The 27,383-nt window shown below is 43.7% G+C and overlaps 1 protein-coding gene across 3 annotated transcripts in view; it reads right to left on the reverse strand.

Moving 5' to 3' along the window:
• Positions 1-27,383, reverse strand: part of stk40 (serine/threonine kinase 40) — a 92,174-nt gene that overhangs the window by 9,304 nt on the left and 55,487 nt on the right. For all 3 annotated transcript variants that reach the window (XM_068006428.1, XM_068006427.1, XM_068006426.1), the window contains exons 7-8: positions 23,823-23,938; positions 3,110-3,254 (exon numbers count right to left, since the gene is read on the reverse strand). In XM_068006428.1, coding sequence (XP_067862529.1) covers positions 3,110-3,254; positions 23,823-23,938 — 261 coding nt within the window. The remainder of the gene's footprint in view (positions 1-3,109; positions 3,255-23,822; positions 23,939-27,383) is intronic.

Below are 27,383 nucleotides of genomic sequence, written 5' to 3' on the forward strand. Positions count from 1 at the left end.
CTTGTCTGTTCTTCCATCTGTCGATTTTAGTTTAATTTAGCGAGTGCTGGTGCCATCAGTGTACTGCCTGAGGAAACAATCAAGCCTGTGAAGGGGCTGAATCATCCTTCGAGAGTCACATTCAAAGATGATTCAGCAGTAACTGCACCCATTCGTTTATCTCCCTCACATCATCATTCTTGGTATTCTGGCTTTCACTCACTCTGACCAACATTATTCAATTCAGAAACAAACGCAATCAGGACTCTTTCTAACTACTACAATTTCACAGAATCTCAACTCTCCACCTTTAAAAGTTTTTCATTCTTCTCATCTCAGTGGTAGCACTCTCACTTTAGAAGACAGTGGGTATGTGCCCCACTCCAGAATGTGAGCACAATCTACGCCGACACCTTAATTCAGTACTGCAAGAGTGCTGCATTATCATCGGTGCAGTCTTTCAGGTGAGATATTAAACCAAGGCATGTTTGCCTGTTCAGATGGATATGGAAGACCTCATGGCAGTTTTCTGAAGACCAGAGTGTTCCCCCAGTGCCCTGCCAACATTCCTCACTCAACTTCAAAGAGCCTGACAGGTACCAGAGTGCGGCCAACATAACTACATAGAAGATACTTTAGGAATGCGTCTGAGTCACCATGGTCTCCTGGAACTTGTTTGATTGCCTTAGGGGATCGGAGAGGAATTTACCAGAGTTTTTTTAATCCCTAAATTTGTTTCCCTTTGTTTTCCCCAAGGGATTGCATGGTTGGTGGATGGGGACGAGTAGGGGCATGCGGATGGGGGTCCTAATGTACAAAGGTTATAGCATAGAACAGGCTCGATGGGCCAATTGGCCTTTTCCTTTCATGCGTTTGTAACTAATACATTAAAATGGATTCACTGGTCATCATCTCACTGCTGTTTTAGGATTGTCCTGAGCACAGATTGGCTGCCACGTCTGCTATAAAATGAGTGACTATACTTCAAAAGTAATTCGTTGGCTGCATATAAAATATGGAATGCTCCAGCATGTCAAAGGTGCTAAGTGCAGGTCTGTCTTTCTTTAAGGTGCCAACGCATAGAGTACAGTTCCACGGGTGCCACAGCATTACAGTAGCTTGCCCAGGTGGTTATTCTTCACATGTGAGCCTAGATCTAAGACCATACAGGGCCATCTTTCAAGACCGATTTGAACAAAGGCAACCCAATAGTGGGATCCCAACCTACTGTCTTCCCATTAGGTCATTAAATATCCAGCTGAACAGGTAGAATTCTGAACGTGTGTCTTTCTTGGCATTTGTTTTGAGTAGTGCTGGTTTAAACACGGAGTAATAATCAGAATGCTGATTTGGAGGCACTGCAGAGTCCAGCCAGTGTGAAGCAACTGTCTCAGCAGCATTAGAGGTATGGTCACCAGCCCCACTCCCAGGCAGTTCAGCAACGTTGCTCATTTCAGTCGTGCATGTAATTCAGCCTCCTCGCACCGTCAGGCTCAGCAACACCTCCACAACATTACAAACCAGCAGTTCGCTCAATTAAAAACATTTTTTTTTTAAAACAATAGAACCGTACGAGTGCGCTGGTTAAAACAAACCAAACTGTGACAAGGGAAGGGAGCAGATCTAAGGCTCTGACTCAACGTTCTACATGCGAGAACAATGGCAGATCAACGTAAAGTGGTACACATCGGAGGAACAATGGGAGACACTTGCACTCGACAAATGTCTGAAGTAGCAACGGGTGAGTTGAGAGACACCCAGGGGTCTTGGTAGACTGTTCCACCAAGCAGAGCATCAAATGAAGCCAACAGAAAGTTGAACTATACAACACAAGCTTGGAGAACTCTTATTCAAATTGTACAGTGCTCTGGTCAGACTGCGCCCTGGGTACTGCGTCCAGTTCTGGTCACCTTGGGGGCAGTACAGAGAAAAGCACAAGGCTGGCCCAAGTCTGAGGCCTCAGACCGAAGAAACGTGGGCTCTTCAGCCTTGAAAGGAGGCATCAGAGAGGTGATCTTAGAGATATCAGAGATCGTAAACAATATGGAAAAGGCATATACAGAAAGTTACTTGAAATCAAACAAAGTAAAACAAGGTGACATAGGTCTAATCTAATAAAGGGCAAATTTAGGACTGATATCAGGAAGTTCTTCCTACAAGGCATAATCAATACATGGTAGGGACTCCCAGGCAGAGCAGTGGAACTAAAAACCATTGAATCGCTTACATAGAAACATTCGGCCCTGCTCCGCCATTCAAAATGATCATGGCTGATCGTCTAATGCAGACCCTGTTCCCGCTTTTTTCCCATATCCCTTGAGCGTTAATATATCTATCTATCTCCTTCTTGAATTCATCTAATGACTTGGCCTCCACTGCCTTCTGTGGTAAAGAATTCCACAGGTTCACCACTCTCAGTGAAGAAATTTTTCTTCATCTCGGTTCTAAATGGCATAACCCATATCCTGAGAGTGACCCCTGGTTCTGGACTCCCCAGTCAACGGGAACATCCTCCCTGCATCTGGTCTGTCTAGTCCTGTTAGAATTTTATATGTTTCAATGAGATCACCTCTCATTCTTCTAAACTCTAGTGAATATAGGCCTAGTCGACCCAATCTCTCCTCATACATCAGTCCTGCCAGCCCAGGAATCAGTCTGGTGCTTAAGTTGGATGATGCAATGAGGGGACCTTTAGGTTTTTCTGGATGAGTGAGCAGAGATAGGCCAAATGGCCTCCTACAGCCTTAAAAATGCTGTACCGCGAACAAGCAGACTCTAACTGCATTGAAAAGAGGGTCTAATATTAAAGTTTGGTTAAGTCTTCTGAACTTGTGTTTACTAATGACCGATGGAGGTTCCAGTAAAATGAACTATTTGCAACACAGCCTGAAAGGAGCCAATGCTCTATGGGGAAGTGACTTTTGAAATATTGCAAAAATCTAGTGTTTTCCTTAAAACATTTCCCAGTGTAAAAATCATTCCATCTAGCTCCTCCCAGCTTTGATTAGTCAACATGCAGGGGGCTGGAAAGCTAGGATTCAAAAATAATTACACAAAACCACATTTATATTAGGTGTCCAAGGGAAAATTTAAGCCAAAGACAAACCTGCAAAAAAAAAACCCAACTTACTCTGGGATGGTATATTCTGCCGCTTTGATTTTCCTGAAAAGCTCTTGAGGTATGCTGTCATAAAATGGGAACTGTCCATAAAGCATGGTGAAGAGCACCACACCAAGTGCCCACATGTCACTGGGTTTGCCCCTGTATGGTCGGCCTGAAAAACAAGAGAGATACAGAATAACCTACTTTGGCTAAAGCTACTGCTTCAAGGCCTCAACAGTTGATCAATTATACAATGTTTACACATATAAAAAGACAACAATTGCACATGAATCCCACACACCATCAACAACCAAGAGATCTGGGTCTTCAGGCAATATGCTCCCAGGCCCCTGCAACTCTGTAGTGCTGCAAGGAGGTGACAATGTAGCCAAAGATCACTTGCTCTAAAAATTTCATCTCCACCTCATCTCAGACTAATTCCGTAAACTCAGTGCAGACACTCCCATGGTGTAGTGCCTGACTGCTCATTTTCGTAATGTTACCCATCCTTAGCCTCCGTGAAACTGTTGCAATGGAGTCCTACATGAAAAGTTACTGTGTACGCTACAAGAAAAAAATTGCATTTATGCAACACTATTACATTGTTAAATCTCAAAGCACTTCACACAATGAATCACTCTTGGATTGCAGCGATATATGCAGGCAAACATTAAATTGCACTACAACAAGACACACTAATATATGCAAAAAGCAATGCTGGAAGACTACTTTCATTATTTAGAAACCCAAAGTGAATAGCCAAAGCCCAAATTGCAAGACACCACGAAGGTTGGAGGAGTTGGCAAATCAATTAGTGGTTAGGCAACACGAAAATTGGAGGAGGAAAGATTGATGGAGGTAAGAAACCCCACAATTTTGAGGCCCTGGGATAGATGACTCAGTCAATGCGATGAGTCTTGGTTAACATACTGGACAAACAAGGAGGAAGAGTGAGTAGGAAATTCTGGTTAGGAGGAATGAGAGAGAAAGTTCACCATAGTGGTTCTGATATAAATGAAGAAGATTGAGGGTTACAAAAGTCAGAGCTTGGAGGCTACAAATGAGAGAGAGGGTCAGCCTACCAACAACTTGCATTTATATAGCACCATCAACATAAAAAATGTTCCAAAGCACTTCACTGAGTGTAGTCAGACAAAAAAAAAGGAACATCGAATATTAGGAAGAGTCACCAAAAGGATGGTCAAAGAGGTGGGTGGCAAGGAGGGAGGAGGAGAGGGAGGTGGAACAGCAGAAGGGTTTAGGGAAAGAATTCCAGAGAAAGGGGCCTAGGCGGTCGAAGGCACAGGCACCAATGGTGGTGCAAACAGCAAGGGAGCACAGAGACCAGAGTCGGAGGAACAGAGAGCTCAAGGGGGAAAAGCAGTTATAATGCTGGAGGAGGAATTTAAACACAAGAATGAGAATTTTAAATTGGAGGCATATGGAAACTAGGAGCCAATGTAGGTCAGTGAGGATAGGGGCGATGAGTGAGTTAGGCGGGTGCGGGAATAGTGGAGGTTGGAGGTGACAACAGCATGGATGAGGTGGGGCAGAGGCAGACGGTGATACAGAGGCAGAAGCAGGCGGTCTTTGTGATAGAAAGGATATGGGGTCGGAAATTCAACTCGATCGAATAGGACATTGAGGTTGCAAAATCTGGTCCAGCCAGACAATGGCCGGAGAGGTGGAAAATGGAATCAGTGGCAAGGGTACTGACTGTGGTGAGGGCCAATGACAATGGCCCGTCTTCCCAATGTTTAACTGGCGGAAATTGGAACTCAACCAAGATTGGTTGTCCGACAAGCAGACTGAGAACACAGAGGCAAGTGCAGGGGTTTTGGAGAAGTGCTGGGTTCCTGCACTTTACATGTCTGCTAACAATGTCAAAGGGGTAGCAAGTAGATGAAGAGGAGGCCATGAATAGTTCCTTGGGGGGAGTCGAGGTAACGGTGTGGGGTGGGGAGAAAGAAAAGTGATTGCTGGAGATGCTCTGGCTACGATCGGACAGCTAAGAGGAATCAAGCTGGGGCAGTGCCATTGAGCTGGACAAGAGGAGTGTCATTGGAGGAAGAGGATGTGGCCGGTAGTGACAAAGGCTGCAGAGGTCGAGGAGGATAATAAACCACAATCACAGAGGATGTCATTTGTGACTTTGATTAGGGCCGCTTCAGTTCCGTAGAGGGTGGAAATGTTATTGGAGAGAGTCACTGGAAAGATGGGCAAGGATTTGGGAGGTGATAACATGCCAAGGACTTTGGAAAGGAAAGTTGGAGATGGGGTGGTAGATTGCAACGACGGAAGGGTTAAGGGTGGGCTATTTTTTGAAGCGGGGGCGATGAATGTGGTCTGAACGGATGTCTCAATCTTAGTGATAGACGTCCAAGATCCCCTGGCACTTGATAGCAGCCTTTCATTATATGCTCTCCAGGAGGCAGAGATGTTAGAAACGTCTCCCAAAACAAGGGAACAGTATTTAAAACTTACACATGAAGCACCAAGCACTTAAATCAGAAAGCTTCAGTGGAGGGAATTCTTCTTTCATATCTGTGTCCAATACAGGAAAACACACCCATATCTGGCACAAGTGGAAACAAAATTTGTCCCAATTAAATTCTCCTTATGAAATTTTGCTGAAATCATGCCAAGCCTATTACCTAGAAGCGCCTCTTTCACTGAGACAATTCAGTTATTGTGCAAAATACACACCCAAAATAGGTTTGCCCATTACAAACTCTGACTAGAAGGACTGTTATTTCAACTTCTGGTGCACGAATGCAGGTGATGTGCTTGTGGGCACTCATTCTTTGAGCAGGAGCATTCTACACTTGCAACTGGTCCATAAGAACAGAGGCTCAGCATGTAAAAATTGTCACAGCTATCGCAAATACGTGATCTGCTTGCTGTTCCTGCTCCTGTGCATGAGTTCATTCTGACCTAGGATGCAGCAAGAAACTAGCTGAGATTTCTGTATCCCAGATACTGTGACGCCCAGCCAAGCCTGTGGGGATGGATGGGTGGGATTTGGGTGTGAGATGATCACCTTTATACCAACAGCCTGCATCCTGGAAGAAAAACAGAAGTTCGCTAATGTCTGGAGAGGTGAACACATCTATCTCCAGAGGTACTTAGGCTTGGAATATCTGATTGCCTCACCTCCTCATGGATTTTCAACTTCTGGGGATGGATAGTGAAACAGCAGAAAGCATCCGTTCTGTCTATTCCTGTTAGGCTCTAAATGGAGAATATTACTCATTTGCTCAGAGATCAGTGAGTTAGTTGGACCGAATTTAAGCAGAGATTCATTCCCTAGATATGTAATGGGCATCATTGTGTTGTGTCTCTGTACACACTGAACTTCCTTAAAATATGGGGTTAGAAGTAGCCCAGGGCTAGTTTCCAACATCAGCCCTCAGCAGTTGATGTGCCCAGTAAAATAGGCCAGGTCCATTTGGCCTGCACTCTGTTGCTCAGTAGGCAAGGTCCTTATTACAGCAGGAATGCATCCACTTGTATGTGTTACTTGTGGGGCAGCTGAAGTAGAAGAATCCTTATAAGGACACTCCTATGACCACCAGGTGAAGTCACAAGCTGAACCATGGTAGACTTTCACCAGATGAAACAAGGGAGCAGCTAAAGGCCCTGATAAATAAATAGGTTGGGGACTGTGAATATGGCCACCGCCATCAGTCCGAGTAAATATCGCTTGGCTATGATCGAGATCAATCAAGTTCTTGAGGGCCCTGAACTGGCCTATTGGTAGGAAATCCTTCTGTAGGCAAATTTTGGGGAAAAAAGCTCCTAGGAACACTGGGGGAGGTTTCAGCGAGGAAGCATGGAAAGATATGGTAAACAAGCAGAGGAAGGGGGAAACGTTAGAGCTGTAGGTGCTCAAAAGTGGGCAAGGAGCCAGAAGAATGGGGGTTGGAAAGAGAGCCAAATACATAGTAGGAGGAGTTGCACACTCCTACCAGGGCAGTTAAGGCAGGGAAAGGATGGAACATGTACCTAGGGTCTGGTGTCAACTAGTGGCTTTTTTGAGGGGGAAGGAGTTGCCATCCTTGGACTAAATTTCAGTCAGGACCATGATCAATGTGCTTCACACTGAACGGACAGCCTCATATGCAGGAATATACAGTGGGAAGTTGAGTCAAGACTTGCTGAGGGTTGGGTTGGAAGAGGAAATGGAAGTTTGCCCTCAGGGGAAAATGGCAGGCAAGGTGACTAAAACAATTAGCAGGACTTAAGTTAGAATGACAATGATGAGCACAGCAAAGGATGCCCAGTTTGAAGAGGAGGGAAGCAGTGACCCTGTCCTGGGTCAATCAAGGGAAAGGAGTTTGAGGACCAGGGAGTATATTTGAGGAGATATGAGAGCATTAGACAGAGGAGATGGAGAAAAGGAAGACACAGCATAGCAGGTGGAAGAGGAGGGGGAGCAGCTCAAGTCTAGGGCAGCAACCAATATGTGCACACAGAACAGTAATTGTGGTTTAACAATAACAGAAACAGTTCAGGCACAGAGGGGTCAGGGGCACGGTGATCAATGCAGAAATAAACTTTGGGCCAGACAGGAATTGTGGTCTGGAGCAGCTGGGAGAGTTTCAGGGCCAGTCAGTAACAGCAGGGTAGAAGCTATGCACAAACTTGTACACGGCTAGGGTCCTTTGAATAGTCTTAAGGCAGTTGCGCGTTCAGCTTTAAAATGAAGAGCCTATATCCTCAACTCTGGAAATCTTATTTCACGAACACAATGCATAGTTCCACCCATCACCATTACACCAAATATACGGTCCATGCAAGCTCATTTCAGAAGCTTTAGACAGAAAGATCACTTTCCATTCAAAACTTTGGGCAGGAATGAGTGGTTTCAATTTAGTATCAATGTCACCTTCAGATCAGGGCTGCAAATCAATTCAGTAAATTCTGGGATAGCTGGGGGTTTTGTGGTTTGTAAAAGGCCTATTCAGCACCATGAGAGATGGCACGTGAATTGCTGACTCATTTCTGTAATGACAATTAAAAACAAAATAGGATCTTAAAACCAGTATTTTCTTCATTTCGAAATGTGTTTGACATATTTAACATTTCAGTGAACGATAGGTAGGGCAGTACCCCACAATCAAGGGAAGGACCATCATCTCATCTTTGTTCATCTTACACTCGTTTAGGCTGATTGTGCCTAAGCTAGCAACCATAACTTCTGCATCTTTGTGCTACAGTTGCAAGGTGGGGGGGAAAGAGGAGAAGGGAGGAGAAGAGGGAAAGAATAGCTAGTGTTCACTCACAGCCAGTTGAAGCTGTACAATGAGCCTTCTCCAAATCAGTTTAACCCACTCCGCATATTCATAGAGGTGAATAAAAGCTGAAAATAGCATTTTCCTCCACAGGGAATCTAGATAAGTACATGAGGGAGAAAGGAATAAAAGGACATGCTGATAGGATGAGATGAAGTCGGGTGGAAGGAGGATCATGTGGAGCATAAACATCGGCAGAGACCACTTGGGCCGAATGGCCTGTTTGTGCTGTAAATTCTAAATAATTCTATGTAATTATTTCCCCATGGATTCCTTGCCTGAGTATAATCCCTTGGGTGCCAGCAGCCCTCTGGTAACTTGCCCAAGTGACCATTCTTCGCGAGAGTACCTGGATAGTGAGTGAACGCAGGTCATTTTACTCTAGGGAACAGAATTTGATTCTTTGCTCACCCAAGATCCACACAGGTATGCTTTCCAGTAGCATTCAATAATCAGAAGTGGGAGCTGCGGCTGATAGAATCATAGAATGATACAGCACAGAAGGCAGCCATTTGGCCCATCATGCCTGCTCTTTGAAAGAGCTATCCAATTAGTCCCACTCTTTCCCCATAGCCCAGCAACCTTTCCCTTTTAAGTATTTGAGTTATTAATGAATCTGCTTCCACCATCCTTTCAGGCAGTGCACTCCAGATCACAAATCACTGCATAAAAAATCTCATATCACCTCTGGTTCTTTTGCCAATTTCCTCAAATCTGTCCCCTCTTCTGCCACTGGAAACAGAGTAAATAAGGAGAAACTATCAAAACCCTTTATGATTTTGAACACCTCCATCAAATCTCCACTTTACCTTCTCTGCTCTAAAAGAACAACCCCAGATTCTCCAGTCTCTCCATGTAACAAAGTCTTTCATCCCGGATACCATTCCAGTAAATTTCCACTGCACCCTCTCCAAGGCCTTGACAACCTTCCTTAAAGTGTGGTGCCCGGAAGTGGCCACAATACTCCTCCTGGGGCCGAACCAGTGTTTTATAAAGGTTTAGCATAACTTCCTTGCTTTTGTACACAATGCATGTTTATAAAGCTAAGAATCCCATATGCCTTTTGAACAGCCTTCTCAACTTCTCCTGCCACCTTCAAATACGTGTGCACATACACCCCAGGTGCCTGTTCCTGTACCCCCTTTAAAACTGTACCATTTAGTTTATATTGCCTTGCCTCATTTTTCCTACGAAATTGAATCACTTCAGAATTCTCTGCATTAAATTTCATCTGCCATGTGTCTACCCATTTCACGATTCTATGTCCTCCTGAAGTCTATTATCCTTCTTACTTTTTACTATATTTCCACATTTCATGTCATCTGCAAACTTTTAAATTATGCCCCGTATACCCAAGTTCAGGTTAATATATATCAAAAAGAGCAACACTGACCCCTGGGGGGACACCAATGCACATATCCCTCAGTCTGAAAAATTGTTCACCACTATTCTTTGCTGATTGTCTCAGTCAATTTAGTGTCCACGCAGCCACTGTCCCTTTAATCCCATGGGCTTCAATTTTGCTAACAAATCTATTATGTGGTACTTTATCAAATGCCTTTTGAAAGTCCATATACACATCAACCGCGCTACCCTCATCAAACCTCTCCACAATCATAGAAAGGTTACAGCATGGAAGGAGGCCATTCAGCCCATCGAGCCCATGCCAGCTCTATGCAACAGCAATCCAGCTAGTCCCACTCTCCCAGCCTATCCCCGTAGCCCTGCAAATTTTTTCTTTCAAGTACTTATCCAGTTCCCTTTTGAAGGCTATGATTGAATCTGCTTCCACCACCCCCTCGGGCAGTGCGTTCCAGATCCGAACCACTCACTGTGTAAAGAAGTTTTTCCTCATGTCAACTTTGGTTCTTTTACCAATCACCTTAAATCTATGTCCTCTGGTTCTTGACCCTTCCGCCAATGGGAACAGTTTCTCTCTATCTACTCTGTCTAGACCCATCATGATTTTGAATACCTCTATCAAATCACCTCGCAACCAACTCTGTCCAAGGAGAACATCCCCAGCTTCTCCAGTCTATCCATGTAACTAAAGTCCCTCATCCCTGGAATCATTCTAATAAATCTCTTCTGCACCTTCTCTGAGGCCTTCACATCTTTCCTGAAGTGCGGTGTCCAGAACTGGACACTATATTCCAGTTGTGGCCGAACCAGTGTTTTATAAAGGTTCATCATGACTTCCATACTTTTGTACTCTATGTCTCTATTTATAAATCCCAGGATCCCATATGCTTTTTTAGCCGCTTTCTCAACCTGCCCTGACACCTACAATGATTTGTCCACATATACCCCCAGATCTCTGTTCCTGTACCCCTTTTACAATTGTGCCCTCTAATTTATTTTGCCTTTCCTCGTTCTTCCTGCCAAAATGTATCATTTCACATTTTTCGGTGTTAAATTTCATCTGCCACATGTCCGCCCAGGCCACCAACCTGTCTATATCCTCTTGAAGTCCATCGCTATCCTCCTCACTGTTTACTACCCTTCCAAGTTTTGTGTCATCTGCAAATTTGGAAATTGGGCCCTATACACCCAAGTCCAAGTCATTAATATATATATATATATATCAAGAAAAGCAGTGGTCCCAGCACTGACCCCTGGGGAACACCACTGTACACCTCCCCCTCCAGTCTGCAAAACAACCGTTCACTCTGTTTCCTGTTACTTAGCCAATTCTGTATCCATGTTGCTACTGCCACCTTTATTTCATGGGCCACAATCTTGATAAGCCGACCATGCGGCACTTTATCAAACGCCTTCAAAGAACGTTACTTCAAAAGAACTCAATCAAGTTAGTCAAACATTATTTGCCTTTAACAAATCCGTGCTAGCTTTCATTTATTAAGTCATATTTTTCGAAGTGCCAATTAACTTTGGCCCGGATTATTGTCTGAGTTTCCCCACCACCGACATTGGGCTGACTGGCCTGTACATTATCCCTCTCCCCTTTTTTGAACAGGGGTATAACATTTGCAATCTTCCAGTCCCCTGGCACTACTCCCATATCTAAGGAGGATTGGAAGATTGTGGCCAGAGCTTCCACAATTTCCACCTTTACTTCCCTCAGCAACCTAGGATGCATCCCATCCGGACAGGATGACTTTTCTATTTTGAGCGCTGCCAACCTTTTAAATATCTCCATTTATTTTATCCAATCCAATTTCTCTACTACCTCCTTCTTTACTGTGACATTGGCAGTATCCTCTTCTTTAGTGAAGACAGATGCAAAGTACTCATTTAGTACTTCAGCCATGCCGTCTGCCTCCAGAAGATCTCCAAACTATTTATATGTTTATAAAAGACTTTTGGGTTCCCTTTTATGTTATCTGCTAATCTATTTCCCCTCTCTGACCCACAGAAGCTGAGGCTAATTCTAGCGCCTCAACTTTCACTCCAGCTGAGATTAATGTTAGCACAGACCAGGTCTGAACCTGGTGCCTTCAGGTCTTTCTGGCTCAGTTCCACACCAGAGAATCTACACATGAAGTCATTGGGGGGAAAAAGTATTTTCTATCCACTTACTGTACTTTACAATTAATACTAATTCAAACTTTTGCCAAAATATACAGGAAAAAGATGAGGACACACGGTCGCTTTATCAGAAACACGCCAGGATCAGACAACTCCAAAAGAAGCTTCTCCTGAGACTATTTATGTTCCAGTAAATCTCTGCTCAGAAACCAGTTATCTTTTTATAGCTCCAGCCAAAACTAAGATGTAAAGTGCAGTGACATGTGGAATGATTAACCAACATAGAGGTAACCAACTATTTCCACATGCTCACAAATTGCTGAGTGAGGTCTTGTTTTTTCAGCATAGAGTTTGTTGCTTTTTACATTGCAACTGCCATGTTTCTATCGCTAAACTTATACCAGGTTTAATAATGCAAATGTTCATAATTATCAATCAGATTTTTTCTATAATGAACTTTCAGTAGATTAATAATTGAATGAAATGGGCGAAATCTCAGATATTTTCCATTATAAATTGAAAGTATCGAATGAAAGTCCAGATGGAAAAATCTTAGTCCATTTTGCTGAGAGTTCCTGACAGGTGAAGACGACAGAATCAGATACGTAATTCAGAGAACAGGAATGGACCATTGCCGAAAACACAGGCAATGTGAGGAATGAGCAGTGTGCTCATGTTGCTGGTTTTCCTTTACAGGGCAAGTTCTTGCTCCGGCAAGCAGAAACCCAAGAGCATAGAGCACAGCTCAACAATGTGAGAACGCTAACAGCTCATTCCCAAGAGTGGATTCTATTGTGTGAGGCAGTTTGGTTTTATTATTCACTTTCCCTCTTTCCCCTCTCCATGCCAGACACTTCAACTGGAGATTCAAATGGAAAACATTTCAAAAACAAAGCCACACATCAGAGTACCCAGCCTCTAACCAGGGTGTTGACATGGTTGGCTCAGCTAACCTGCTGGTCAGCAGTGACCCAGAGATGTTGACAGTAAGGGACTCAGCAATGCTGGTGCCATTGACGGTCAGGGAAAGGTTGTTGGTTTTTTTTGTTGGAGATGGTCACTGTGAACGTTACCCGCTACTGGTCAGTCCAAGTCTGGTTGCTGCCCATATCCTACAGTAGAATGGCATGGGCTGCTTTATCAGAGTCCAAATTGAGCTGAATCAATGAAAAGCCCCACTCTTGGCTGTATAATGGAGGGAAGGTCTTTGGTGAAACAGCTGAAGATGATTGTGCTGAGGACGCTTCCCGCAAGGAACCTCTTCAGTGATGCCCTTGAGCTGCAGTGAGCAGCCTCCAACAACCACCTGTATGCCAGCTATGACTTTGGCTACTGAAGAGTTTTCCCTTAGTCATAGAGTTATACAGCACGGATAGAGGCCCTTCGGCCCATCGTGTCCGCGCCGGCCATCAGCCCTGTCTACTCTAATCCCATATTCCAGCATTTAGTCTTTCAACATCCTCAGTTTTACTAGGACCTCTTGGCACCACACTTGGCCGAATGCTGCCTTGGCATTCAGCTCTTGCGCCCATGTTTGCATCACTATTTTAATGTACTGGTCCACAGCCTCCAACTGTGCTCTGCAATCACTTGGTGGGCCAAGACATTTATGGTAATTTGAGTCAGCTATTCTCACCACCATCGCCCATCAGAAACAACCAAACCCCATGCTCCCCACAGCACCTACATCCATTGACAATGTCAGGTGATCTGGTTGGCTGAATGCCTCATGTAGGACAAGATTTGGGCTCAAAATATGACAGTTAACTCAGACCGTAATCCTTTGGAGGAGGATAAAATGAGAACCAGGTAATCAAATGTGTGAAGTCAAGAGCTGTAACCTTTCTATGATTCTATTGGGAGAAAACAAGGAACCCCGCAGCGCTTGCTCTGTTCAGCAATGGACACGGGGAATCATTGCTACAGCATATAGGCAGCAATGAACTGGAACGGACCAATGTGCACTAATATCTACTTTCATAGGTAATCTTTTCTCCCTTGACTTCCCAACAATTTGAAAGAAAAACGTGTTATTTTTCACACCCTACAGCACAAAGTTGCTGGAATTTTTCTTGATTGATTTGTTCATGGGATGTGGGCGGCACTGGCAAGGCCAGCATTTATTGCCCATCCCTAATTGCCCTCGAGAAGGTGGTGGTGCGCTGCCTTCTTGAACTGCTGCAGTCAGTGTGGTGAAGGTTCTCCCACAGTGCTGTTAGGAAGGGAGTTCCAGGATTTTGATGATGAAGGAACGGCGATATATTTCCAAGTCGGGATGGTGTGTGACTTGGAGGGGAACGTGCAGGAAAGTGTTGTTCCCATGTTCCTGCTGCCCTTGTCCTTCTAGGTAGTGAGGTCGTGGGTTTGTGAGGTGCTGTCGAAGAAGCCTTGGCGAGTTGCTGCAGTGCATCCTGTGGATGGTACACACTGCAGCCACGGTGCTCTGGTGGTGAAGGGAATTTTTTTTAAAATATAAATAAATCTTGCAAACCAAACTTTTGAAAGCATGTGAAAGATAAGGGAATTTTATTTCAACAGACCATTTGCTGAATGCAGGTTTTGTACAAGTACAAACGTGTCCCCCAATTTATACCAGGGTACAGTAGTGTACCAGTTATGTTAGTGGATTAGTAATCCAGAGAACTTGAGTTCAAATCCCATCAGTAAGTGACCACAAAGCTGTCCGATTGTCTTTAAAGATATAGGAACAAGAGTAGGCCATTCTTCCCCTTGAGCCTGTTCCGCCATTCGATGAGATCATGGCTGATCTGTATCCTAACTCCATCCAGCTGCCTTGGCTCCATAGCTCTTAACACCCTTGGCTAGTAAAAATCTATATCTCCGATTTAAAATTAATTGAGCTAGCATCTACTGCTTTTTGTGGGGGAGTTCCACTCTTCTACTACCCTTTGCATGAAGTATTTCCTAACTTCTCTCCTGAATGGCCTGGCTCTGATTTAAGGTCACGTCCCCTTGTCCTAGACTCCCCACCAGCAGAAAAAGTTTCTCTCTACCTACCCGATTAATTCCCTTCCAAATCCTAAAAACCTCAATCAAATCACCCCTTAATCTTCTATATTCCAGGGAATACAAGACGAGTTTATGTAATCTCTCCTCATAATTTAACCCTTGAAGCCCTGGTAACATTCTGGTGAATCTGGGCTGCACTCTTTCCAAGGCCAATATATTGTTTCTAAGGTGCGGTGCCCAGATCTGTACACAGTACTCCAAGTGTGATCTAACCAAAGCTTTGTATAGCTCAGCAAAACTTCCTCCCCTTTATATTCTAGCCCTCTAGTTATAAAGACTAACATTCTATTAGCCTTTGATTATTTTTTGTACCTGACCACTACATTTTAGTGATCTATGTACATGGACCCCTAAATCTCTTTGGACCTCCACCATTCCTAGCTCTTCATTTAAAAAATACTCGGAGCTATCCTTTTTTAGTCCAAAATGGATGACCTCACACTTGTCTGCGTTGAAACTCATCTGCCACGGTTTTTCCCCCACTCACTTAATCTATCAATGTCTCTTAGTAATTTTACACTCCCGTCTACACTACTTACTATGCCACCAATCTTTGAGTCATCGGCAAACTTGGATATATGGCTCTCTATTGTGTTATCCAAGTCATTAATAAATATAGCAAATAGTTGAGGCCCCAGCAGAGATCTTTGTGGAACACCACTAGTCACTTCCTTCCAATTCGAGCACATACCCATTATCCCTACTCTGTCTTCCACCGCCTAAACAGGTCAATAATTTGCTTTCAATTCCATGAGCATAAATTTTAGCCAGTAGTCTCTTATGTGGAACCGTATCAAATTCCTTCTATAAGTCCATATAAACTACATCCATAGACATTCCCCTGTCTACTACTTTAGTTACTTCCTCAAAAAATTCAATGAGGTTCATTAGACATGACCTACCTTTTATAAATCCATGTTGGCGCTCTCTAATCAGCTTAAATTTCTTTAAGTGCTCAGTCACACTGTCCTTAATTATAGATTCCAATAATTTCCCCACAACAGATGTTAGACTATATACTCTATAATTTCCTGGTTTATCTCACCTTCCTTAAATAATGGAGTTACATTTGCAATTTTTCCAATCTAAAAAAGGGACAAATCCTGAATCGAGAGCACTTTAGAAGATTATGGCTAAAGCATCTGCAATGTCCTCACCTACTTCCTTTAAAACCCTGGGGTTTTAGAGCCATTATTTTTTCTAATACTTTCTCATGTTTTTCTGCCTACGTTAATTTGTGAATTCAAGTTCGTGATTCATTATTAGTGTCCCTGGAATGTCAGATATATTATCCTCTTCCTCCACTGAAGATTGACAAAGTAATTATTCAACAAGTCTGCCATTTCCTTATTTTCATTTGCAATAAACCCAAATGGTTCACGGAAAACTGGTGCCTCAGTTAGTTAGCAGCTGGTTCTTGAATTAGATTAGATGCACTTATTATTACTCATTCGAGACGTGGGCGTCGCTTTCGAAGCCAGCATTTATTGCCCATCCCTAGATGCCTTGAGGTGGTGGTGATGGGCCACTGCCTTCAACCGCTGCAGTCTGTCTGTCTGTCTGTCTGTCTTTGATGCGACTGAGTGGCTTACTGGGCCTTTCAGAGGGCAGTTAAGAGTCAGCCACATCAGTGTGGGACTGGAGTCACGTATAGGCAAGACCAGGCCAGGATGGCAGCTTTCCTTCATGGTACTGAATTATGCAGACCATCTCTCAGATTCAACATCCTGCTACCCATGCTAGAAAAAGCATGTGGACATTGTGCAAAGACAGGATCCTGCTAGACTATGATGCCTCCCACAAGCGAATAGCTTGACAGCACTCAGCATCTAGAACATTAAGAATGGCCACTTGACGAGGTACCTAGGAGTATCTCATTGATCCATCCACCAGTAGGAAGAACAAGGGGCAATATAAACTAAATGGTACAATTTTAAAGGGGGTGCACATACACAAATCTTTGAAGGTGGCAGTCAAGACTGTTCAAGCATGTGGGATCTGTAGCTTTATAAACATAGGCATACAGGACAAAAGCAAGGAAGTTATGCTAAACCTTTATAAATCACTGGTAAGGTCTCATTTGGAGTATTGTGTCCAATTCTGGGCACCACACTTTAGGAAGAATGTCAAGGCCTTAGAGAGGATACAGAGAAGATTTACTAGAATGGCAACAGGGATGCGGGACTTCAGTTACGTGGAGAGACTAGAGAAGCTGGGGTTGTTCTTCGAGCAGAAGGTTAAGGAGAGATTTAAGAGAGGTGCTCAAAATCAAAGGGTTTTGATAAATAAGGAGAAACTGTTCCTAGTGGCAGATGGGTCAGTAACTAGAGGACACAGATTTACAGTAATGGGCACAAGAACCAGAGGAGAGATGAGGAGAAACTTTTTTTATGCAGCGAGTTATGATCCGGAATGCACATCCACAAAGGGTGGTGGAAGCAGATTCAACAGTAACTTTCAAAAGGGAATTGGATAAATACTCGAAGGGAAAAAATTTGCAGGGCTATGGGGAAGGGACTAATTGAATAGCTCTTTCAAGGAGCCGGCACTGGCATGATGGGCCGAATAGCCTCCTTCTATACTCTATGATTCTATAGGGAAGGAAATTGCAGGATAAAACTTCTGAGAGAAACCCCCGCTAATTTGGTTCAGCATAAGGTATTATTCAATGAAAAACCACATTCTACCACAAAAATAACAATTGAACCATTCAGTGCACAGAAAGTTGACCAATAATTACTCTTTTAAAAAAAAAGGATGAAACTAAAAAAAACAAACACAATGTTGAGATATATAGCCAGAACAATGGAGTAACGCAAAGGTAGGTGATTACATTAAGGCGTTTATTACAATGGTCTGAACAGACTGTAGTACCATGCTGTCACCAAGATATAGAAAGAGCAGACATGAATTAGCAAGCATGCAGGGAAAAGCAACAGAATTACTCCAAATATAAACGGTATGAGACTTGAGGAAAGATGAGAATACTTCTGCAGTCCAGGAGGGGTTAAAAACAAGGTGCAAAACATATTAAGTGATACATGCAAGGTCCAAAATACTTCAAAGTAAACCTGACCAAATGACCTAAAAATAAAATTTTAAATAGCTCAAAAGGGTGTGCATGGAATAACATGCCTGACATGATACCAGAGACATTAGCACATTCAAAATGCAGTTAAATATGAGACTTGGATAGTTACAGCACTGGAAGGGCGAGTTTGATGAGCCAAATGACCTTGTCCTCGACTGCTACTGTACTCACTTTTAGTTTAAAAGACATTTTTGTTTTTAAATGAACCAGACCATTTCATGTTGGCTTTTATCGATGGTCTCCGTCTCAGAAGGCATTACAGCACAAACCAGGAAGTGGGAAGTCTCCATTTGAAGGGAGCTTGTACTCAGGTGCTGACTTAATGTTCACATACCTAAACAGTGGTGTTGCATCAGTAACATTTCTAAGAACATAAAACTGCACTGTTAGATATTAGCATTTTAATCACCATATATACCCACCTATAAGACCCCCTCTAATTCCCAAAAGAAAAACCACAATCCCCATTCAAACTTCGATTCACCAATATCTTGATCTTATAGTCGGCTGACTTCCAAGAGGTACATTTTTCTGTGTTCTCTCTCACTTCAACTCATGTATCCCTGGTCATCCAGTGTTATAACAATTAAACGGCAACTCTCCCTTCAGACTCCAGTCCTGGCTTTCCGTGCTGACTTTAAATCTCTTCTCTCATGCGCCCCCGCACCCCCCTCCTAAAATACTATTGGACAATTTCAGATTTTAAAATCAGCCGCAGCTACTTGGACTGCAGTTGTGAAGGGAGGCTGCCATTTAATCAAAACTGGAGGAGTGGAATAAAGAGTGGCAGCAATTAGAACGTAATGGTACGGTGTCTTGTCTGTGCCAACAATGCTTTGCTGGGAGAGGATACGACCCAAGTGGAAGACCCTCTTTACTTTTAGCCCCAAACAGGGATAGAAAGTCTTATACGCAAGTATGTACATTATGCTATAATCAAAAATCAGTTCATATCACACCTCTTCCCCATTTTCCTGTACTATCCAACATTAAGGCAATAGGCGACCTGTTCACACCTATGCCAATGCCTCTCTAACCAGGGCTGCACAAGTGGATTGACTTCACCCCCTGCTCCTCTCCCATACCCTCCCCAGAAGTGCCTTCACTCCAGTTGATCTACTTCTGGTTACCAAAACCCTCTGTGTTATCTGCATCCATTGTAAACAATTTTACAACACCAAGTTATAGTCCAGCAATTTTATTTTAAATTCACAAGCTTGCTGGACTATAACTTGGTGTTGTAAAATTGTTTACAATTGTCAACCCCAGTCCATCACCGGCATCTCCACATCTTATCTGCATCCAGACAGTGTTGAAATCAAGCCTTGTCGCAGCATCTTTTACTCCAAGTCATCATTTCCCAGGGCCTCCAAATTGCGCAACTCCTCAGCTCCTTCGGTCTTTCCTTCCCCCTACGATCTTCAGACTTTTGAATCCTATTACCTAATTACTATTTCCCATTTAGGTCCCCTCTTTCAATCTTCTCAATTTTGGTGAAACTGTGCACCAAAGACTTGGCCCATGACCAGGGCCTCAATTAAAACAAAAACTGCATCTTACCATTTGCAACGCAGCACTGCCCAGAGCACGAGGTAATCATTATCTTGGATTTCATAACATTTTACCCCCCTCCCCCAACCAATGCAATAAAGGTCAACTGATCACAACACTTCAGACCAGGAAGCGGGTCGAGGTTTTTAAAAAAATATTTGCAAATGCGTATCACTTAGGAGTCACAAGGACTGAGCTTCCAGATAACGAGCAGGAAACGCCCATTGCCAGCTTACAAACTGAGTCATTGATACGCTATGCACTAAATACCGATCACTTAGTGTTACTGTACATGCAGCACAGGGTGCTTTATTCTGAACTGAGCCATTTCTTTTTCAGGCTACTGCTGTTTGCATTCCCTTGCAAGGTCACAGTGAAATTAAACTGATGCTTGACTCTTTCCTTTGACTGTGTCAGATCTACTTGGTGCACAGCTGCATTCTCTATTCTTTTATAATACTGTATGACCACAGTAACACATCTACAAGCCCCAAAACTGCCAAAAGAACACATGAATGACTACATAACCACTCAAACACACCCTCCGCTTATTAACTCCCACCTAACACCAACATTTTCCCATTGCTTAGTTGGTAAACTGACTGACGTTCTCCTGAGCCATACAGAGCAGAAGGTCTCAGTTTCAATCACCAATCTGTGCTCAATTAGCTGACCTCAACCAGGGTGCCAAAACCATTCTAAGTGGCCTTAATGCCAGAGCGAGGGAGAGGCAAAAAAGCTGGCACCAACCCCCCTTTCCCCCCCCCCCTCAAAAGCCCTGCTAGTAAGTGTGGATATCAGGCAAGGATACTGTTGGTTGGAACACTTTCCACAGTAAATAGTGAATGTCAACAAACAGTTTAAGACCTCCACATGGGGCATTAACCCTTAGGTGATAGTGGGATGTACAGTTAGAAATATGGAGTCCATGTATTCAGGAGGAGGAAAATGAGAAGGGGGAGGTTTAGAAAAAAGGGGCCAGAAAATTAAATGAACAGCCACAATTAAAACACACCAACCACACAAGTTCCCCCAAACAATTCACAGGGAGCTCCCGATCTTTGCCATAACAGAGTATTGAGCAGAATAAAGTACTGCCTTTTTTGAGCACGGGACGGTGGGGAGGAAACTAACAAGTATTTAAGAAGAACTGGTACACGAATTGTGTGAATTCAAATTAGTATTGCAGCACAACTTTTTGGTTGTCATTTGAACAGCCTAAACCCACTACAATTAAACAATTTATTTATAAACATTCTAGTGTAAAGTTTCTGGTAGATCGTCCCGATCAAGTGAGTTGTCACTTCCCAGAAATTTAATGAAATCCCAATAAGAATGTTACATTACTCCAAGTATTTTTTTTATTCATTCATGGCACGTGGCCGTCGCTGGTAAGGCAGGCATTTATTGCCCATCTCTAATTGCCCTTGAGGTGGTAGTGGTGGTGAGCCGCCTTCTTGAACCGCTGCAGACCGTGTGGTGAAGGTTCTCCCTCAGTGCTGTTAGGAAGGGAGTTCCAGGATTTTGACCCAGCGACGATGAAGGAACGGCGATATATTTCCAAGTCAGGATGGTGTATGACTTGGAGGGGAACGTGCAGGTGGTGTTGTTCCCATGTGCCTGCTGCTCTTGTCCTTCTAGGTGGTAGAGGTCGTGGGTTTGGGAGGTGCTGTCGAAGAAGCCTTGGCGAGTTGCTGCAGTGCATCCTGTGGATGGTACACACTGCAGCCACAATGCGCCGGTGGTGAAGGGAGTGAATGTTTAGGGTGGTGGATGGGGTGCCAATCAAGCGGGCTGCTTTGTCCTGGATGGTGTCGAGCTTCTTGAGTGTTGTTGGCACTGCACTCATCCAGGCAAGTGGAGAGTATTCCATCACACTCCTGACTTGTAGCTGGTGGAAAGGCTTTGGGGAATCAGGAGGTGAGTCACTCGTCGCAGAAGTCCCAGCCTCTGACCTGCTCTTGTAGCCACAGAATTCATGTGGCTGGTGGGGGATTCGGTGATGGTAATGTCATTGACTGTCATGGGGAGGTGGTTAGGCTCTCCCTTGTTGGAGATGGTCATTGCCTGGCACGAATGTTACTTGCCACTTATCAGCCCAATGCTTCATTATTTGAGGGTTTGCGAATGGAACTGAACGCTGTGCAATCATCAGCAAACATCCCCATTTCTGACCTTATGATGGCAGGAAGGTCATTGATGGAGGTGAAGATGGTTGGGCCGAGGACACTGCCCTGAAGAACTCCTGCAGCAATATCCTGGGGCTGAGATGATTGGCCTCCAACAACCACTGCCACCTTCCTAGGTATGACTCCAGCCACTGGAGAGTTTTCCCCCGATTCCCATTGACTTCAATTTTATTAGGGTTCCTTGGTGCCATACTCGGTCAAATGCGCCCTTGACATTAAGGCAGGTCACTCTCACCTCACCAATTCAGCTCTTTTGTCCATGTTTGGACCAAGGCTGTAATGAGGTCTGGAGCAGAGTGGTCCTGGCAGAACCCAAACTGTGCATCGGTGAGCAGGTTATTGGTGAGTAAGTGCCGCGTTAATAGCACTGTCGACGACACCTTCCATCACTTTGCTGATGATTAAGTGTAGGCTGATGGGGGCGGTAATTAGCCGGATTGGATATGTCCTGCTTTTTGTGGACAGGACATACCTGGGCAAATTTCCACATTGTCGGGTAGATGCCAGTGCTGTAGCTGTACTGGAACAGTTTGGCTAGAGGCGCGGCTAGTTCTGGAGCACAAGTCTTCAGCACTACAGCCAGGATGTTGTCTGGGCCCACAGCCTTTGTTGTAAATAGTGCACTCAGACATTTCTTGATATCACGTGGAGTGAATCGAATTGGCTGAAGACTGGCTTCTGTGATGGGGGGGGGGGGGGGGGGGGAGAAATATCGGGAGGGGGCCGAGATGGATCATCTACTCGGCACTCCTGGCTGAAGACGGTTGCAAGAAATTGTGCAATCACCCTCTCAGATTTAAGTTAATGTTGCTGATGAGATTGTAGAATTAAGAACGATAACAGAGTAAGGAGGCTGGATGCTATTTGGGTTGTAAATGCATGACACAGTATCACATCGCAGTTTAGAAATATACATGACATGGTGGGCAAAGGCACTGCCTCGCGTACTGGACTAGCAAGCTAAAGATTGCACATTCAAATCCCACCACCTAAGTTGTGAAGTTACATAGAATTTACAGCACAGAAACAGGCCATTCAGCCCAACTGGTCTATGCCCGTGTTTATGCTCCACACCTGCTTCCTCCCACCCTATTTCATCAAACCCTAGTTGAATAAGGAAGAAAAACATGTAAGCTGTCAGGTTATTGTCCACCAATGTCCTCCAGGGAAGGGAACCTGCGACTGTAACCAGGTCCGTCATACGTGCAATTCCAGTCCCACATTACGAGGTAGACTGAATGCCTAGCAATACATTCAGCTGTAAAAACAATCACTTCAAGGCATTCCACCACCAACCTTTCAGTGCAACTAGGGATGGAAAAGAAACACAGCCTTGCCAGCACTGTCCACACCCCGAGAAACAAATAAAAGCACAGCACTAACCCACACAGACCAGAAAATCCCAGGTTTGATTTCCAGTCTATGCTAAGTTAGCTGGTCATTAGCTGAGGGGCTTTAACTGGAAGCAGCCCAGCTCTTACTCCTGATCACTATCCAATGACCCATACTGGAAAGTGCCTGCGTGCAGGTGTCAGGCAAGGACACAATCCAGCTCGCCTGTGACATCCTCCATGTCGAATAGCTTGCTGTCGCTTTCTCTGGGCTCACCTCAAGTATTTCCACTTGGATGGGGTATTGGAGGGCTGCTGGATCCCACAGAACACCACTCCAATAAGAATTAACATCTTCAGGGAGACAAAAGAGGACACTGGGGGAAAAAAAATCACCTGACATGCATATCAATAAAATTAATATTTGAAAAAGAGGATTCACAAATGAGTTACAGTACAAACTACAATGACGATCTCCTATCTTCAGCTCAAAAAAAGTAATGGTTCTGCATCATATTCTCTGACTGCTAGACCATCTGTTACAGCAGCTAGATAAATATTGTTAAGATACAGAAACATTTCACTGTAAGCTGAAAGAATTGGACAACAGGAAAAAACAGTGGGTGTAGAGACTAGAGACGGCTTTCCTGTGTCATGTCACTGTACTCAGTAAACACTGACGCAAGAACACAGAGCCTTAAACACTGCAACCTACCCACCCCTTTGCCAACAGTTTTTAGTAATCAGATAGAGCTGGGAACTCACCACTCAGTACATCTGGGCTGATGTAGGCAGGGCTCCCCCGCTGATCTTTCAGTAAATCATCCTCACTAACTAGATGCTTTCCGAGGCAGAAGTTAGTGATGGTGATTCGGTGGGTCCTATAGGTGAGAGAAAATAAGTGAGTGTACACATTTTTTTTTATTAAGCACTGAGGGTGGAGGAGAAAGGAGAACCATGGAAAATACATTCATCCAGCAGAGGAGCTCACTTTAAAAAGGTGCTGTCTTTACCAAGCTGTAGAATTAACCCATGAGCGTCTGACTAGATTCTTATTTCTGCAACTAAGGTCATTATACAAACCTACAACCAGCTTCACAAATGGAAGTACAGTTAATATCCTAGAGTTTCTATGTAGCAGCAAGTGAATTGAATTGTGCACTACACTAATTACCTTTGTGGTGGACCACATGAAGGAGCTAGACACCAGTGTTGAATTGGTAGATCGCCTAGATCAGTAATAGATTCTATTATAAGCACCACCCTCCCAGAATACAGGGTGGTCAAAGGCACAACCATATAAACATTGTAATCTGAGATTTTTTTTTTTAGAAGTCCTAAAAATACCAGTACGCCTTGTCAGTTAGCTGATCTTGTTGGACACAATCCCCAAACCGTGCCTGCCGCCCTCAATTTAAAGGTGGGATAAGACCTACAAATGCCCTGACTCAACTCCTCGATGTTGAAAAGCAGCAAACAGAAAACAAACATCAAGGTTAAATAGTCCACCACTGACAAAAGGGCTGTGATAGGAGTCATAGGTCCATGACATGCTGCTAGGAATCTCCAGATCAATGGGACCATGGAAGACCACCTACCCTTGAATTCTCAGGATATTTGACAGCAGACATCCAAAGATGAAGCTCCCTCAGGATTATCTATTTACTGATTAGGACCCTTCCCCCAATCATTTCAATAACTTACACTTACATAGCTTGTTCTGAGGAGATTGTTGAAGGTGGGAAGAGATTAGCGAGGTAGAACAGTTTAGGAAGAAAATTCCAGAGTGCAGGAGACTGCTGAAGTTTTTACTACTGATGGTGGATTGGAGGAAGGTGGTCGACATCAGAAGACTAGACAGCGAGAACTGTGGCATATGGCTAAATGTCCAGAGGGAGAGTGAAGCAAGGCCAAGAAGGAATTTCTAAACTAGGAGGATTCTGAAATCAGCATGTTGGGGAACAGGGAACCAATGAGAAAAAAGATGGGTGAGCAAAACTTAGTACAGGATGGGGTGCAAGTGGTTGAGTTTTGGATTAGTTAAGAGTTTGTATAGGATGGAGCTCAAGAAGCTAGCAAGGCAGCAGAAAAGTCAAGCATAGAGATGATGAAATTCTTATTCATTCATGCCTTCAACAGCAGTGACATACACCTGGAAGCAGCCAATATTAAGGTAGAAACAGGTGGTCTTGGTGATGGGTAGAATAGGAGGTTTGAAGCTCAGCTCAAGGCCAAATAAAACAAATATAGTAGGCACAGCTTGGTTCAGTTTGAGCAAGCAGCAGGGAAGAAGTTACATTGCAGATTTTCTGGTGTCCACATCCAGGTATTGGACAAGCAGTCTGAACACCACAGTACAAGGGTAATGGCAGAGGTGTGAATCTAGATGTCAGCTCGCACATGGCGACACTGTGCACGTGGTTCAACTTCCAAGGGGCAGCATGTAAATGAGAAACAGGAAGCAGTCAAGTTTGGAGGCTGGGGAAAATCCAGAAATAGGGGCAGGATGTTAAGCCACTGAAGCTGATGTGCTGGTCACATGGGGCAAATAGAGTGAAACCACGGGAGGGCCGCATCACAAATCAGACCACAAAGGAGGCAATGGAAGAAAACAGAGCAGTCAACTGCAATGAAGGCTGGTCAAGGAGGACGAGAAGGGTTAATATGCCATTGGTCATTGAACCCAGTGCAATGAGCAGCATGAAAACTAGGCTGAAAGGACTGAAGGGGTGATCACAGGAGCTGGGTGGCAACGGCTCGTTCTAGGACCTTAGCAATGGGGCAGTCATTGGAGAACACAATTACTGTAGTTTGGAAGGAGGAGAAACCAATGATGTGGTGAGAGAAGTTTGGCCTTTTTCCAGGACAGTGCAGGCAACACCCAGAGCGCCGTACTCTAGCATGAGTCAGTGCCTTCGGGAAATAAGGAAAATTTTTTTTTTTTTTTAAATTGAACATTCCACCTTTTGGCTTCTGAAATGCAACTCTTCATTTCTAACCATGCTGAATAGATTATTAACCACATCATATTTAGCTCTTCGCCTGAGCCACCCGATCAAATCAAGATCAGGAAAATTATGTACAAGGCCTAGAAAGAACAGCTAACCCTTATTTGACCCATCTGCAACAATTTCTGATACATACACAGTTGTCGATTTGATTTTAACTGTGGGAGTATACTTCCTTGTCACAATCCTGAAGAAAAGTTTTCAGTTATCACAAGCCTACAAGAAATACAAGCCTGAAAAGTTTGAGGGTATGCATGTTCCCCTCCTACTCTATCAGAGAACAAGAGCACGAACTGAGAGTGACCTTCTCTAGGCCCTCTAATTTTTCTCACTTGCCTTCCCAGCAGAAGGCAAGAGATACTGTAAAGTGAGTCTTAATATACTGTGTTGCACAAGCAGTTTTAGTAAGCGGCATTATAAAAAGCAATAAAATGAAAAGTGGCAAATTCTGGAAATCAAATAAAAAGAACTACTATTAATACACATCACGTTAATCACGTGAAAGAAAAAGTTTAACATTTCGTGCATGAACTCCATGGGAAGATTCTTGACAAAGGGTACACACACACACACACACACACACACACACACTATTCACAAAGAAACATGTTAGGGAAAAGTCAATTACCAAGCCCAATGAAATTCAGATTCCAAAATACAAAATTTTATTTTGTTTTGTGAGGGGACACATTAGTATTGAAGGGTGGATTTTTACAGATGCTTCGTTAAGACAGCCAATGCTGTGAACATTGAAGAATGAAGACGTGATTACCTTTTCTTTGCATTTAAATTAAAATTAATATCCAATTAATTTTTACATTGTGGTGCGACTGGCCAGATTAACACACTACTACTTCTTTCCAGAAAATGAAAGGGATTTACAATAAGCAGAAGGTGAACAGGAAAATCACTTTGGGATATCCTAAAACATTCACTAGCCCAAGGGGGAAAAATGTACCACTGAATAACTCACCTGCATTGGTAGGTGATCTTGATAGAAATCTCATTCATAAAATCATCCAGCACTGGAAACTATTCGGCCCATCATGCCAGCTCTTTGAAGGAGCTATCTAATTAGTCCCACTCCCCTGTGCTTTCCCCATAGCCCTGCATTTTTTCCCCCTTCAACTATTTATCCAATTCCCTTTTGAACGTTAATACCGAATGTGTTTCCACCAAAGAATCAGAATGGTTACAGCATGGAAGGAGGCCATTCAGCCCATCGAGTCTGTGCCAGCTCTATGCAAGAGCAATCCAGCTAGTCCCACTCCCCCGCACTATCCCTGTAGCCCTGCAATTTTTTTTCTTTTCAAGTACT

The sequence above is a fragment of the Heptranchias perlo genome, chromosome 26 (assembly GCF_035084215.1).
Source record: "Heptranchias perlo isolate sHepPer1 chromosome 26, sHepPer1.hap1, whole genome shotgun sequence".
NCBI classification, from domain to species: domain Eukaryota; kingdom Metazoa; phylum Chordata; class Chondrichthyes; order Hexanchiformes; family Hexanchidae; genus Heptranchias; species Heptranchias perlo.